This window comes from Ursus arctos, unplaced genomic scaffold, assembly GCF_023065955.2.
Source record: "Ursus arctos isolate Adak ecotype North America unplaced genomic scaffold, UrsArc2.0 scaffold_31, whole genome shotgun sequence".
In the NCBI taxonomy this organism is placed as follows: Eukaryota; Metazoa; Chordata; class Mammalia; order Carnivora; family Ursidae; genus Ursus; species Ursus arctos.
Genome location: NW_026622997.1, coordinates 27,208,034 through 27,220,326, shown reverse-complemented (window position 1 = coordinate 27,220,326; position 12,293 = coordinate 27,208,034). Strand labels below are relative to the sequence as shown.

The 12,293-nt window shown below is 59.5% G+C and overlaps 1 protein-coding gene across 4 annotated transcripts; it reads left to right on the top strand.

Annotated features, from left to right (window-relative positions):
• Positions 1–12,237, top strand: EHMT2 (euchromatic histone lysine methyltransferase 2). Of its 4 annotated transcripts, XM_026482530.4 has the most exons (28): positions 1–60; positions 707–773; positions 870–1,088; positions 1,189–1,442; positions 2,216–2,300; positions 2,395–2,435; positions 2,555–2,710; positions 4,163–4,300; positions 4,419–4,533; positions 4,703–4,804; positions 5,029–5,177; positions 5,272–5,415; positions 5,495–5,730; positions 5,809–5,991; positions 6,109–6,191; positions 6,556–6,662; positions 6,763–6,885; positions 6,971–7,072; positions 7,896–8,000; positions 8,119–8,273; positions 8,357–8,524; positions 8,967–9,111; positions 9,465–9,542; positions 9,852–9,967; positions 10,053–10,139; positions 10,996–11,074; positions 11,216–11,391; positions 11,732–12,237. In XM_026482530.4, exons 1-28 carry the CDS (start codon positions 19–21, stop codon positions 11,910–11,912), a joined length of 3,636 nt encoding a protein of 1,211 aa, XP_026338315.2. In that variant the 5' UTR covers positions 1–18; the 3' UTR covers positions 11,913–12,237. The 4 variants fall into 4 exon arrangements, with proteins under 4 accessions (XP_026338315.2, XP_026338317.2, XP_026338313.1 ...); XM_026482532.4 differs by lacking the exon at positions 4,703–4,804; XM_026482528.4 differs by lacking the exon at positions 1–60 and having other exon boundaries at positions 466–773.
• Positions 12,238–12,293: the final 56 nt, after the last annotated feature.

Here is a 12,293-nt window from a genome sequence, read left to right as displayed (position 1 = left end):
CCCCCCGCGCAAGCGGCGATGGCGGCGGCGGCGGGAGCTGCAGCGGCGACGGCCGCCGAGGTGCGGAAGGGGAGGGGGAGAGGCGGGTGCATGCCCGCGCGCGCGCCCGGGGGAAGCGCGCGCCCGTGCAATGCTCCGGGGGTGCAACGGGGCCGGGGGGCCCGGACGGGACCTGCAGCAATCCGGAGGGCCAGCACCGGGGGCGGATGAGGGGACCAGGGGGTGGGAGGTGGGGGGAGTGGGCACGGAGGCGCGCGTGCAGCCGTCGGCTGCCCCCGAGTGGGCGGCGGGCGCCGGGGCCCCAGGAGCACGCGCGAGGGGCACGAGGGGCCGTCCACCGGGCTGGGGGGCAGCGGGCGCTGGAGGGGTTGGTGCCCGGGGTCCCCGCGGCCTGGGGGACAAAGGGGGAGCGGCGCGTGCAGCCGGGAGGAGGGGGCGGGGCCGGGGCGCAGAGGCCCCGCCCCCTCCCCCTCCTCTCTTCTCGGCCCCTGAGATGCGGGGTCTACCGAGAGGGAGGGGGCTAATGCGGGCCCGGGGGAGGGGTCGTGCGGCCCCCCCGGGCAGCCGAGGCCGTGGAAGGGGGGGCCCCCATAGAGGAAGAGGTAGGCCCCGGAGCCTACTCTCTCTTCCCAGAGCCCAGGCGTCCTGGGCTCCCCAACTTCCTACTGGGCTGACCAGCCCTCCTGTACCTTGTGTCCCCTGCCAGGGGGAGGCCCCTGCTGAGATGGGGGCGCTGGTGCTGGAGAAAGAACCTAGAGGAGCCACTGAGAGAGGTGAGTGCAGTAGAAACGGGCCCAGTTGGACCTTCACCTCACCCAACACAGGATTCCCTGAGACCTTAGCCCTGAACTTTTTGTTTTCCCTTACAGTTCATGGCTCTTTGGGGGACACCCCTCGTAGTGAGGAGACCCTGCCCAAGGCCAGCCCCGACTCCCTGGAGCCTGCGGGCCCCTCATCCCCAGCCTCTGTCACGGTCACCGTGGGCGATGAGGGGGCTGACACCCCTGTGGGAGCCACACCACTCATTGGGGATGAACCTGAGACTCTCGAGGGAGATGGGGACCTCCACGGGGGCCGCATCCTGCTGGGTGAGAGGTTGGGGAACCTGGAGGGGTGAGGTGGGGTGTCCCCTGACCACTTTTCCTCTTACCTTGCCTCTGCCTGCCTGCCTGCCTGTCTGTCTTCCAGGCCATGCCACAAAGTCATTCCCCTCTTCCCCCAGCAAGGGGGGTGCCTGTCCCAGCCGGGCCAAGATGTCAATGACAGGAGCTGGAAAATCACCCCCATCAGTCCAGAGTTTGGCTATGCGGCTGCTGAGTATGCCAGGGGCCCAGGGGGCGGCCACAGCAGGGCCTGAACCCCCTGTGGCCACACCCAGCCCAGAGGGGCAGCCCAAGGTCCACCGAGCCAGAAAAACCATGTCCAAACCAGGAAATGGGCAGGTGAGGACTTGGAGGGAAGGTGTGGGGGTGGGGAGACCGGAGTAATCCACTGTGAACCCGTTTTGGACTTCTTTTCAGTTTAGCTTCAGACCTTTTCTCATCTATTCAGGGCTCCACATGTTTACCTAGGGGCTACTGTGTGTCAGATTCTGGGCTGGGGCTTCATCTGAGCAAAAAGACAAGTTCCTGTCTTCCTGGAGTTTACATTCTTGGGGAGAGGGGAATAGACAAAACAGAGGTTAGAGAGTTGGTGATGTAGTTAACATGGTAATTATTCTTATGATAATGACTGTCTAAGGAACTTCAAACTCTCTGCCTCAAAGTAGACCCCAAGGGAGCTTTTTACTCCTTCTGAATCTGTCCCTACTTCCTTTTCCAAAAGGTTTCTAAGGGGTTTTACTGTGAATCCCTACAGGGAAGGAAGTGAGGGAAAGGACAAAAGCCCCAGAACTTCAGAAGCTTTATGACAATATTTTTGGGGCTCCTGGTATCATTTTGTTCTGAATATGGTTTAGGCAGCTTTGGACAAGGCATGAACCTTTGTTTTCTCATCTGTAAAATGGGTAAAGAGGGCCTACTTCCGAGTGCTTGAAGAGGTAAGTGTTAGGTGTGGGAGGAGTTCTTGTGATTGCCACATTCTGGTTTATTGGGGCTTCAGATGGCATTTTTGAGGATGTGACTCGCCCACCCCACCCTCATGCAGGGCGCCAGGCTAATCCAGGCAAAACCACAGATGCTCCCTGACCCTAAGTGTGCTCCCTCTTGGCCCCTAGCCCCCAGTCCCTGAGAAGCGGCCTCCTGAAGTGCAGCATTTCCGCATGAGTGATGACATGCACTCTCTGGGGAAGATGACCTCAGGTCAGTCCCACCCTACCCCCCACCCACCGGCCACTAGATAAGACCTGTCCTGAGGGTTTAAGGACAGCCCGTCTTTCTCTCTCTTTCCTTCCAGAAGTGGCCAAAAGGAGGAAGATGAACACGGGCGGTGGTCTGGTGAGCCTGGAGAGGCAAAAAATAAGGCCTCTCCACCGGGGGGGCTGCCTTCTGTCCTCAGGGGAAATGGTGGTGGTGGGGGAGTACCAGCCGCTTCCATTTTTCTGATCTTTTCCTAGTCGGAGGAGTTGGGTTCTACACGGGGTTCAGGAGAAGTGACCGTGGAGAAAGGGGACCCAGGGTCCCTGGAGGAGTGGGAAACGGTGGTAGGGGACGACTTCAGCCTCTATTACGACTCCTACTCCGTGGATGAGCGTGTGGACTCCGACAGCAAGGTGAGAAGGAGCCAGCCGACCTCCCTGCTAGCACCCATCTCACCCAAGGCTCCCTCTCCGGTCCGTCCTGCCCACCCCCGTCTCCCTTTCCTTTTTACGTTGTGACACCCCCTGATTCACCGCCCCATCCTCTCGTGTGTGCTCCACCCCAGCCCATCCCCTTGCCCCTCCCCAAGGTGGTAGCCGCCGTCGTGGATTTTGGGTTTAGCATCCCGTTTTCTTGTCTGTTTTTTGCTTATTTATACTTTTGCTCTTGGTTTGGTTTTATTTCATACACGTTTGCTGATGCAGTATACTGCTGTCCTGCGCAACGTGCTTTTTATTTAACGCGGCGTTGTGGGAAATTTCAGATATACACAGTAGAGTGAACGGTGAGCTCTCCTGAAGCCTCAGCCCGTTGCAGCAATTGTCAGTACCCAGTGGCTCCTGACTCAGCTCTTCCCCCCCAGCCCGCCCACCTCCCCGACTGTTGTGTGTGTAGCCTTCACGTCATTTTATCTGGCAGTGTTTCCGTAGGTATCTCTAAACATGAGGCTGCTTCCTGTGTTTTCATATAGCAGCTTCACTGTGTCCACAACCTCAAAAACGTCCCAGTGACTCCTTAACTGTCACCCTGCTACCAGGGTTCATATTGCCTCTGTGGTTTCGTAAATGGGGTTTCTGTTTGTCCAGATTCACATGCGCTCCACCCACTGGTTTGATTGACATTTGCCTTAGGTCTGTCTTGATGCATGGGTGCCCCTGGCTTTGAAAAAGAAGTTTTTCTTGCCGTTTATTTGTTGAAGGAACCAAGTCACTTGGAATACAGAATTCCTTGCATTCAGTCATTCGCTGGTTGGGGACTGACATGTTCCGCTCTGCCCAATATTTCTTGTAAACTAGATCTAGAAGCATGACCAGCTTCAGGTGATTTGGGTTTTGTTTTTTTTTTAATGGCGAGAAGATTTGATGGCTGGTATGCTGCTTCCTGTTGCATCACACCAGGAGGCCTAGAACATCTCATCTTTTGATTAGTCATATTTAAGATTGGTCGGTGGATTTACGGAATGTTAACTTCATCCTCATTGTTAAGTTCCTTGTTAGCTTTTCATCTAGTGTTTTGAGCAACTATGGGTGGTCTTGCCTACGTGTGAACTTCATAAAGAGTGTTAAACTATGTCCTTGTTTTCTGGAACTTTTTTTTACCTTAATATGTTGCCAAGATTTACACACATTGTTGTGAGTTTTTCACAGCTGTCTAACATTCAGCACCCTTTCTCTCCTTTCTTGTCCATGCTCACCTCCTCCAGGGAGCCATCCTGGGATAGTAGTAGTAGTTCTTTACCCTGCTTCATTGTCTTGAGTCTTGGAGGTTGGATATGTCTTGCCCTGCCTCTCTCCCAAGTTCCCCCCAAGAGAGGGCTGTGGCGTGGAGGTTGCTGTTTCCTCAGACCTGCCTTGCCTCTCTCCCAGTCTGAGGTTGAAGCTCTGGCTGAACAACTGAGTGAGGAAGAAGAGGAGGAGGAGGAGGAGGAAGAGGAAGAGGAAGAAGAGGAGGAGGAAGAGGAAGAAGAGGAGGAAGACGAGGAGTCAGGCAATCAGTCTGACAGGGTAAGGGCTGGAGGCTAGCATCCCGAGGAGTGGGGGGTGTGGGGCCCGAGGTCTGAGTCCTCAGCGGGGAGGGGTCGTAGGCTGGGGGCCAGGCTCTCCAATTCTTCCTCCATCCCAGAGTGGCTCTAGTGGCCGGCGCAAGGCCAAGAAGAAGTGGCGGAAGGACAGCCCATGGGTGAAGCCGTCCAGGAAACGGCGGAAGCGCGAGCCTCCCCGGGCCAAGGAGCCTCGAGGTGAGGAGGCTCCTCTGCTTTTGGGTCCCCTCCTCCAGCCCCCTCCCGGCCCCCAGAGAGCGTGCACGAACACACGCTCATGCATGTGCTCACGCACGTACACCCGCATGTACCCACGCGTCCAGGCACCTGTGAGCTCGCACTCTCACTCTCTCTGTCTCTGTGTCAGGAGTGAATGGTGTGGGCTCCTCAGGCCCCAGTGAGTACATGGAGGTCCCTCTGGGGTCCCTGGAGCTGCCCAGCGAGGGGACCCTCTCCCCCAACCACGCTGGTAATTGCCAATTGCTGGGGTGGCGAGCCACTAGGGGGCACCCTCTGGGCTGGAGGGAATGGGGAGGAGGGGGGCCCCACTAGAGCTGAGGTGTCTGTCCATGGCCAGGCTTTGGGAGTTCTAGAGCATGGAGGGACAGGCAGGGTGGGGGTGAGAGGCCCCACCAGGGGTCCCTGTGGGTGATGGGGATGGCCTCCCTCAGCTCCCTTTTCCCTCTGTCCAAGGGGTATCCAATGACACGTCTTCACTGGAGACAGAGCGGGGGTTTGAGGAGTTACCCCTGTGCAGCTGCCGCATGGAGGCTCCCAAGATTGACCGCATCAGTGAGAGAGCCGGGCACAAGTGCATGGCCACGGAGAGTGTGGATGGAGAGGTGGGCCTGTGGGCTGGTAGGAGAGGGGCCGGCGGTGGGGGCCCAGCCCTGGGCCCCAGCCTCACCCTCTCCCTGCCCGTTCACACCACCACAGCTGTCAGGCTGCAACGCCGCCATCCTCAAGCGGGAGACCATGAGGCCATCGAGCCGCGTGGCGCTGATGGTGCTCTGTGAGACCCACCGTGCCCGCATGGTCAAGCACCACTGCTGCCCAGGCTGTGGCTACTTCTGTACAGCGGTGAGTGACCGGTGGGGCGGACAGGCAGCGTGCCCCGCAGGGCAGGGGTCTCCAGGAGCCTGACCGCGTTGTTTCCCAGGGCACCTTCCTGGAGTGCCACCCCGACTTCCGCGTGGCCCACCGCTTCCACAAGGCCTGTGTGTCCCAGCTGAATGGCATGGTGTTCTGTCCCCACTGTGGGGAGGATGCATCTGAAGCCCAGGAGGTGACCATCCCCCGGGGGGATGGGGTGACCCCACCAGCTGGCACTGCAGCCCCTGCCCCCCCACCCCTGGCTCAGGATGCCCCTGGGAGAGCAGACACTTCCCAGCCCAGGTACTGGCCTCCCCCTTCCCAACTGTCTGTTCCCTGCCTGGCACCATTGCTCGTAGACATCAGCACCTTCTCCCACAGTGCCCGGATGCGAGGGCATGGGGAGCCCCGGCGCCCACCCTGCGACCCTCTGGCTGACACCATCGACAGCTCGGGGCCCTCCCTGACCCTTCCCAACGGGGGCTGCCTGTCTGCCGTGGGGCTGCCCCCGGGGCCCGGCCGCGAGGCCCTGGAGAAGGCCCTGGTCATCCAGGAGTCCGAGAGGTGAATGAGGGGTTGCTCTCGGGCGGGGCGGCCAGGGCTGGGGCTGGAAAGCCGATCTGCAGGAGCTGAGCTTGATGCTCCTTCTAAGGAGCCCACCCCTGTCCCTCACCATGGCAGGCGGAAGAAACTCCGTTTCCACCCCCGGCAGCTGTACCTGTCAGTGAAGCAGGGGGAGCTGCAGAAGGTGATCCTGATGCTGTGTGAGTATTCCGCTCGCTCGTTTGCTCTGCACGCCTTGCTGGAACAGCAGTCACATACCAGACGCTGGGTTCAGAGCCAGGAGCACGGAGGTGAAGGTCGTCATCCTTCCCTGATACACTTAGTGTGGAGGGGGAAGCAGACACACAGATAACCCACGATGGTGGGGACAGTGGTGACGACGAGCACACAGGTGCTGGGGACGGTGCCGAGTCACGTCAGCCTTCCCAGGAGAAGCCCAGAGAGGCTCGCTGCGTTCCCCAGGAGGGGCCCCTGACACAGCCTTCCTGGAGGAGGTCCCACCCGCACCGTAGCTCGCTCACCACTCGTCCCTCCCTCTTCCGGTGTGGCGGGCTCTCCCCACAGTGGACAACCTGGACCCCAACTTCCAGAGCGATCAGCAGAGCAAGCGCACGCCCCTGCACGCGGCCGCACAGAAGGGCTCCGTGGAGATCTGCCACGTGCTGCTGCAGGTCAGCACGGACCTGGCCCTCTGCCTCGTGACCTAGGCCTCGCACCCCCTCCCGCGCCCGGGCCTTCCGCGGCGCCGGCCCACGTGCCCCCTCCTCGCAGGCGGGAGCCAACCTCAACGCGGTCGACAAGCAGCAGCGGACGCCGCTGATGGAGGCCGTGGTGAACAACCACCTGGAGCTGGCCCGCTACATGGTGCAGCGCGGCGGCTGCGTCTACAGCAAGGTGCGCTGAGCGGGCTGGCCGGGGCCGCGGGTCAAGGCCGGGGCTCAGATGCCAGCAGGGACTCACCTGCCCGCATCTCCCTCAGGAGGAGGACGGCTCCACCTGCCTCCACCATGCAGCCAAAATCGGGAACTTGGAGATGGTCAGTCTGCTGCTCAGCACGGGACAGGTGGACGTCAACGCTCAGGTCAGCTGCCTGGCTGCCCGCCCAGCCCACTTCCTCCGGGTCCCCGGCTCCGCCTCGGGCTTCAGGCCCCCTTTCGACCTCCGCTGACCTCTGACCCTTTCCCTGAATCTCAGTCCTGTTTCCGTCTGTCCCCATCTCTTTCTCCCTCCTCGTTTGTATTTTTTCCTTCACTTTTCTCTTTTTTGCTTCTTTCAGTTTTCAGAATGATGAGCTGATGCCTTAATCTCTAGAAATGTGCAGTGATGCTTTTTATTACCTCTTAGTTTGTCATATGTTGGGTGTGTTTTGGCCTATTATAGTTACTCTTCACTCCTTGAATTGTTCCATTGTTTGTCCTGGAGGAGCCCCTTGAACTAGACTCCTCTGGCTTTTGATACGACCCAGCAACTTCTGAGAGCATCTTTACCTTTTAGCACGTTTCCTGCCCCAGGCTCAATCTGCCATTTTTCTAGGAGGCTATGATTTCTTTAAATGGGAAATATTTTTTAGAGACTGCAGTCTGTGTGCTTAGGAGCGGTTTTGCTGTTGGGTCATCGTATTCTAAGATGTTTGAGTGGAAAGACCTAAGGAATGTGTGTTTTTTAGAAAGAAAATTTACTCCACAACTTTGAGCACCAGACAGTATTAGTCCCATTTTATAGATCAGGAAACTGAGACCCAGAGAGGTGAAGACACTTACCCAGAGGCCCACCGCATGGGACTGGTGGAGCTCATGCTCGGAGCCTGGCTCTGGAGCCTGTGCTCTAAAACCACACGCTGCTTCGGTAAGCAGGGCCAACTGCTGGGCGGCCCCTCACCCTCCTCCCTCTCTCCCCACCCACAGGACAGTGGGGGGTGGACGCCCATCATCTGGGCCGCAGAGCACAAGCACATTGAGGTGATCCGCATGCTGCTGACCCGGGGCGCCGACGTCACGCTCACGGACAATGTGAGAGTTTGGCGGGGGGTGGGGGAGGTGGGGGCTGCCCTGGCCCCCCTGAGCAAGGAGGAGGCTGGGTTCAAGGCCTCACTGCTTGGGCCCACCCCCGCCCCTCCCACCTGCACAGGAGGAAAACATCTGCCTGCACTGGGCTTCCTTCACCGGCAGTGCCGCCATCGCCGAGGTCCTCCTCAATGCCCGCTGCGACCTCCACGCGGTCAACTACCACGGGGACACGCCCCTGCACATCGCGGCGCGGGAGAGCTACCACGACTGCGTGCTGTGAGCCCCTGCCCGCCCCACACCCTGACACCCTGATGCCAGCTCACGGCCCCGGACCCCACAGGCTTCCCGTCCCCTCCCAGGTTGTTCCTGTCACGCGGGGCGAACCCGGAGCTGCGGAACAAGGAGGGGGACACGGCGTGGGACCTGACTCCTGAGCGCTCCGACGTGTGGTTTGCGCTGCAGCTCAACCGCAAGCTTCGGCTGGGAGTGGGCAATCGGGCCATCCGCACGGAGAAGATTATCTGCCGGTGAGCCCAGGGCCCTCTGCACCCGGCACAGCCTTCTGCCCCCTCCCCAAGCCCTGCCGAACCCTCAGAACACCCCTCGGACCCTCCCCAGGCTCCTCGGAATCCCCAGAGCCAGCCCCCAGCCAGGATGCCAAATAGAGTAAATGAGAAGAGAGCTAAATGAGGATCTTAGAGGAGCCGTGCGTGTGTTCTAGGGTCAGAGGGTCCTGTGCGGTAGTGGGGACATACCTGTAGTAAAACGTTATTCCTTAGTTATCTGCAATCCAGTTTTCGTGCATGTCCCGCAGTTTGTTTGGCAGCCTTCCTCCCCCTGCCCCAGCAAACCCCCAGAACCACCCCCTTCCCTCCCACGGCCCCAGGAACCTCTCAAGCCTCTCCTTGCACCTAGTGGACCCCCGTACCCCATTCTCTAGCGCCCCCAGCCCCATGTCCCTTCTGTCAGGGATGTGGCTCGGGGCTATGAGAATGTGCCTATTCCCTGTGTCAACGGCGTGGATGGGGAGCCCTGCCCTGAGGATTACAAGTACATCTCGGAGAACTGCGAGACATCCACCATGAACATCGACCGTAACATCACCCACTTGCAAGTGAGTGAGGGGCCCTGCGCCCTCCCAAAGGGACATCCAGAGCTGCCAAGGACAGTTGGGCAAGTCACGGGCCAACAGGGGAGCGGGGCTGAAGGGGAACTCGGGTATGGGCTTGCATCCTTCTGGGGAAGGGGTCCTTTCTTTAGGACACATGAAGGTATATGGGCTCACGGTAGCCCCGGGACACCCCTGTCGACAGCATCTTGATTTCGCCTCATCCTGGGACCATCAGCACCCACTGTCCTAAAATAATGACCTCAGAGATAGGACAGTGGCTGGGGGTCAGGGAGCTCCGGTTGCTGGGGACAAGGCTGCTTCTGCGGGTCGAGCTAATCCCCTGCCTCCTGCCCCAGCACTGCACTTGTGTGGACGACTGCTCCAGCTCCAACTGCCTGTGCGGCCAGCTCAGCATTCGCTGCTGGTATGACAAGGTGCGTGTGCTCGGCCTGGTCCCCGATGCCGGGCCCTCTCTGCCTCCCTCGTGAGAGGAGGGCAGGGCAGGACAGGGGTTCCGGGGGTGCCGGCAGGATGGAGATGGGCCTGTGCCCAGCTATGTGTGAATCAAGGGTATGGTGTGGTTCCTAGTCTCCAAGCTTGGCACGCGTGGCCTCCCCTAGCCCGCCTTCCCCGTCTGTGGGATTGGAGCAGCAGTGGGTTTTTCTGTGGAGTCCTGGGGGTCCTTGGCAGCCAAGGTGGGCACCACACAGAAACCACTTGTCCTTCCCTCCCTCGACACCCAGGACGGGCGGCTGCTCCAGGAATTTAACAAGATTGAGCCCCCGCTGATTTTTGAGTGTAACCAGGCGTGCTCCTGCTGGAGAAACTGCAAGAACCGCGTGGTGCAGAGCGGCATCAAGTGAGGCCCACCCCTGCAGCCTGCCCTCAGCCCATCTCTCCCCCGTGTCCCCCCACCTAACACCAGTCTCTCTCCCACCCCCCAGAGTGCGGCTACAGCTCTACCGAACGGCCAAGATGGGCTGGGGGGTCCGCGCCCTGCAGACCATCCCCCAGGGGACCTTCATCTGCGAGTGAGTAGGGGTCACGGGGTGGGTGCCCAGCCACAGCTCACTCCCAGGTCTCCCTCTGCTCTCCTCCCTGACGGGTCCCGCCCCTTCTCACCGCCCCTCCCTGGCCAGACTTCACCTGCCCCCAGCCTGCCCAGAATGCAGAGCCTCCTGCCACCACCGCCACATCGCCCCTCCCTGCCTTTCCAAGCTGGGAGACACACGGACATGGGTCGGAGCCGCACTCTGCCACTGGGCGTCCTTAGCCAAGTTCTTAACCTCTTTGAGTCTCATTTCTCTTGACTGCAAAATGGAGGTGATAATGCTACTTAAGGTGGATAAAGTCCGCCTCCACTTTTCCCAGCATCTGTCATCCCCCTGTCCCCTGCCTGGCTCCTCCACCACGGCTTGCAGACTTCATCTAGGCCTCCTGTGGCTTCATTTGCCTATTTAAAAGACCATCCATTTTCTCTCTCTCTCTTTTTTTTTTTTTTTTTAAGATTTTATTTATTGAGGTAGAGCACAAGCAGGGTGGGGGCAGAGGGAGAAGCAGACTCCCCGCTGAGCAGGGAGCCCAATGCGGGGCTCGATCCCAGGACCCTGGGATCCTGACCTGAGCTGAAGGCAGATGCTTAACTGAGCCACTCAGGCACCCCCATTTTCTCTTCATTGGGTCATCTCTTGACTGTTCAAGTGGCCCCTTCCTCCTGGACGTCAAGTTCCCCACAGCCGTATAGATCTGTGGGATCCATGGACGCAGACCGGGGCAGTTGACAGATGGTGAAGGAGGATTCCATGGGGTTGTGGGGAGGGGCAGGGCCTGGAGCTGGCTCCCGATAACCCCTGCTCACCTTCAGAACCACCGCTTCCTGCCCCACAGGTACGTCGGGGAGCTGATCTCTGATGCCGAGGCTGACGTGAGAGAGGATGATTCTTACCTCTTCGACTTAGACAACAAGGTGGGCAGGAGACCCCTCTGTGCCTTGCAGCCAGTCAGCAGATGGAAACGTGGGGAGAAGGGACTTGGGGTCCGTGAGTGGGGGGGGTTGGCCAGGCAAGCAGGGTAGTGGTGGATGTGAAGAGTGCCACCCTCCCCTCAGGATGGAGAGGTGTACTGCATCGATGCCCGTTACTATGGCAACATCAGCCGCTTCATCAACCACCTGTGCGACCCCAACATCATCCCCGTCCGGGTCTTCATGCTGCACCAAGACCTGCGCTTTCCACGCATTGCCTTCTTCAGTTCCCGGGACATCCGGACTGGGGAGGAGCTGGGGTGAGGTGTCTCCGATGTGTGCCCCGGGTGTGGGAGATGCAGCAAGCCCGGCACCAGAAGCCGAAGGCTGGGGAGTGCCTGGTGTCCAGGCATGGATTAGAGTCGAGCCTCTCAAGACATCAGTGTAAATGGAGTTCTGAGCCTCCCAGATTCTGAGTCAGTAGATTTGGGATGGAGTCCAGGGTTCTGCACCTCTGACAAGTCCACAGGCAGGGCCCGTGCGGTGGGTCCATGCACATAGAAAGGCTGGGAGCCTGTCAGGAGAGGGTGGGGGTGGGTGCTTTGGGGCAGGCCTGGGCCCTGGCTCTGGATCCCATAGCCCCTTATGCTCCTCTGACAGGTTTGACTATGGTGACCGCTTCTGGGACATCAAAAGCAAATACTTCACTTGTCAGTGTGGCTCTGAGAAATGCAAGCACTCAGCTGAGGCCATCGCCCTGGAACAGAGCCGCCTGGCGCGCCTAGATCCCCACCCTGAGCTGCTGCCTGAGCTCAGCTCCCTGCCCCCCGTCAATCCCTGACAGTGGACCACACATGCACCCCACCCCTGGATGGCCACCAGCTCAGCAGCCCCCTCTGCCACTTGCTGCTCATAGCCCACACTTTGGGGTGCTGCCATCCTCTCTCCCTTCCCCCTTCACACATTCCTTGGCCAGAGACCCCCCCAGCCAGGCCCTGGAGGTCTGACAGCCCCTCTCTCCCAGAGCTGGTTCCTCCCTGGGAGGGTAACTTCAGGGCTGGCCACTCCCTGTTCCCCATCCTCAGCTGAAGTTTGATGAATTGAAATTGGGCCTCTATGCCAGCTGGTTTCCTTTGTTCTCAATAAATACTGGGTTTGGTAATAAACTGTCTTACTGATTGTTGGGGGGCCAAGGGGTTGGTCAGGGAGGAAGCACACATGG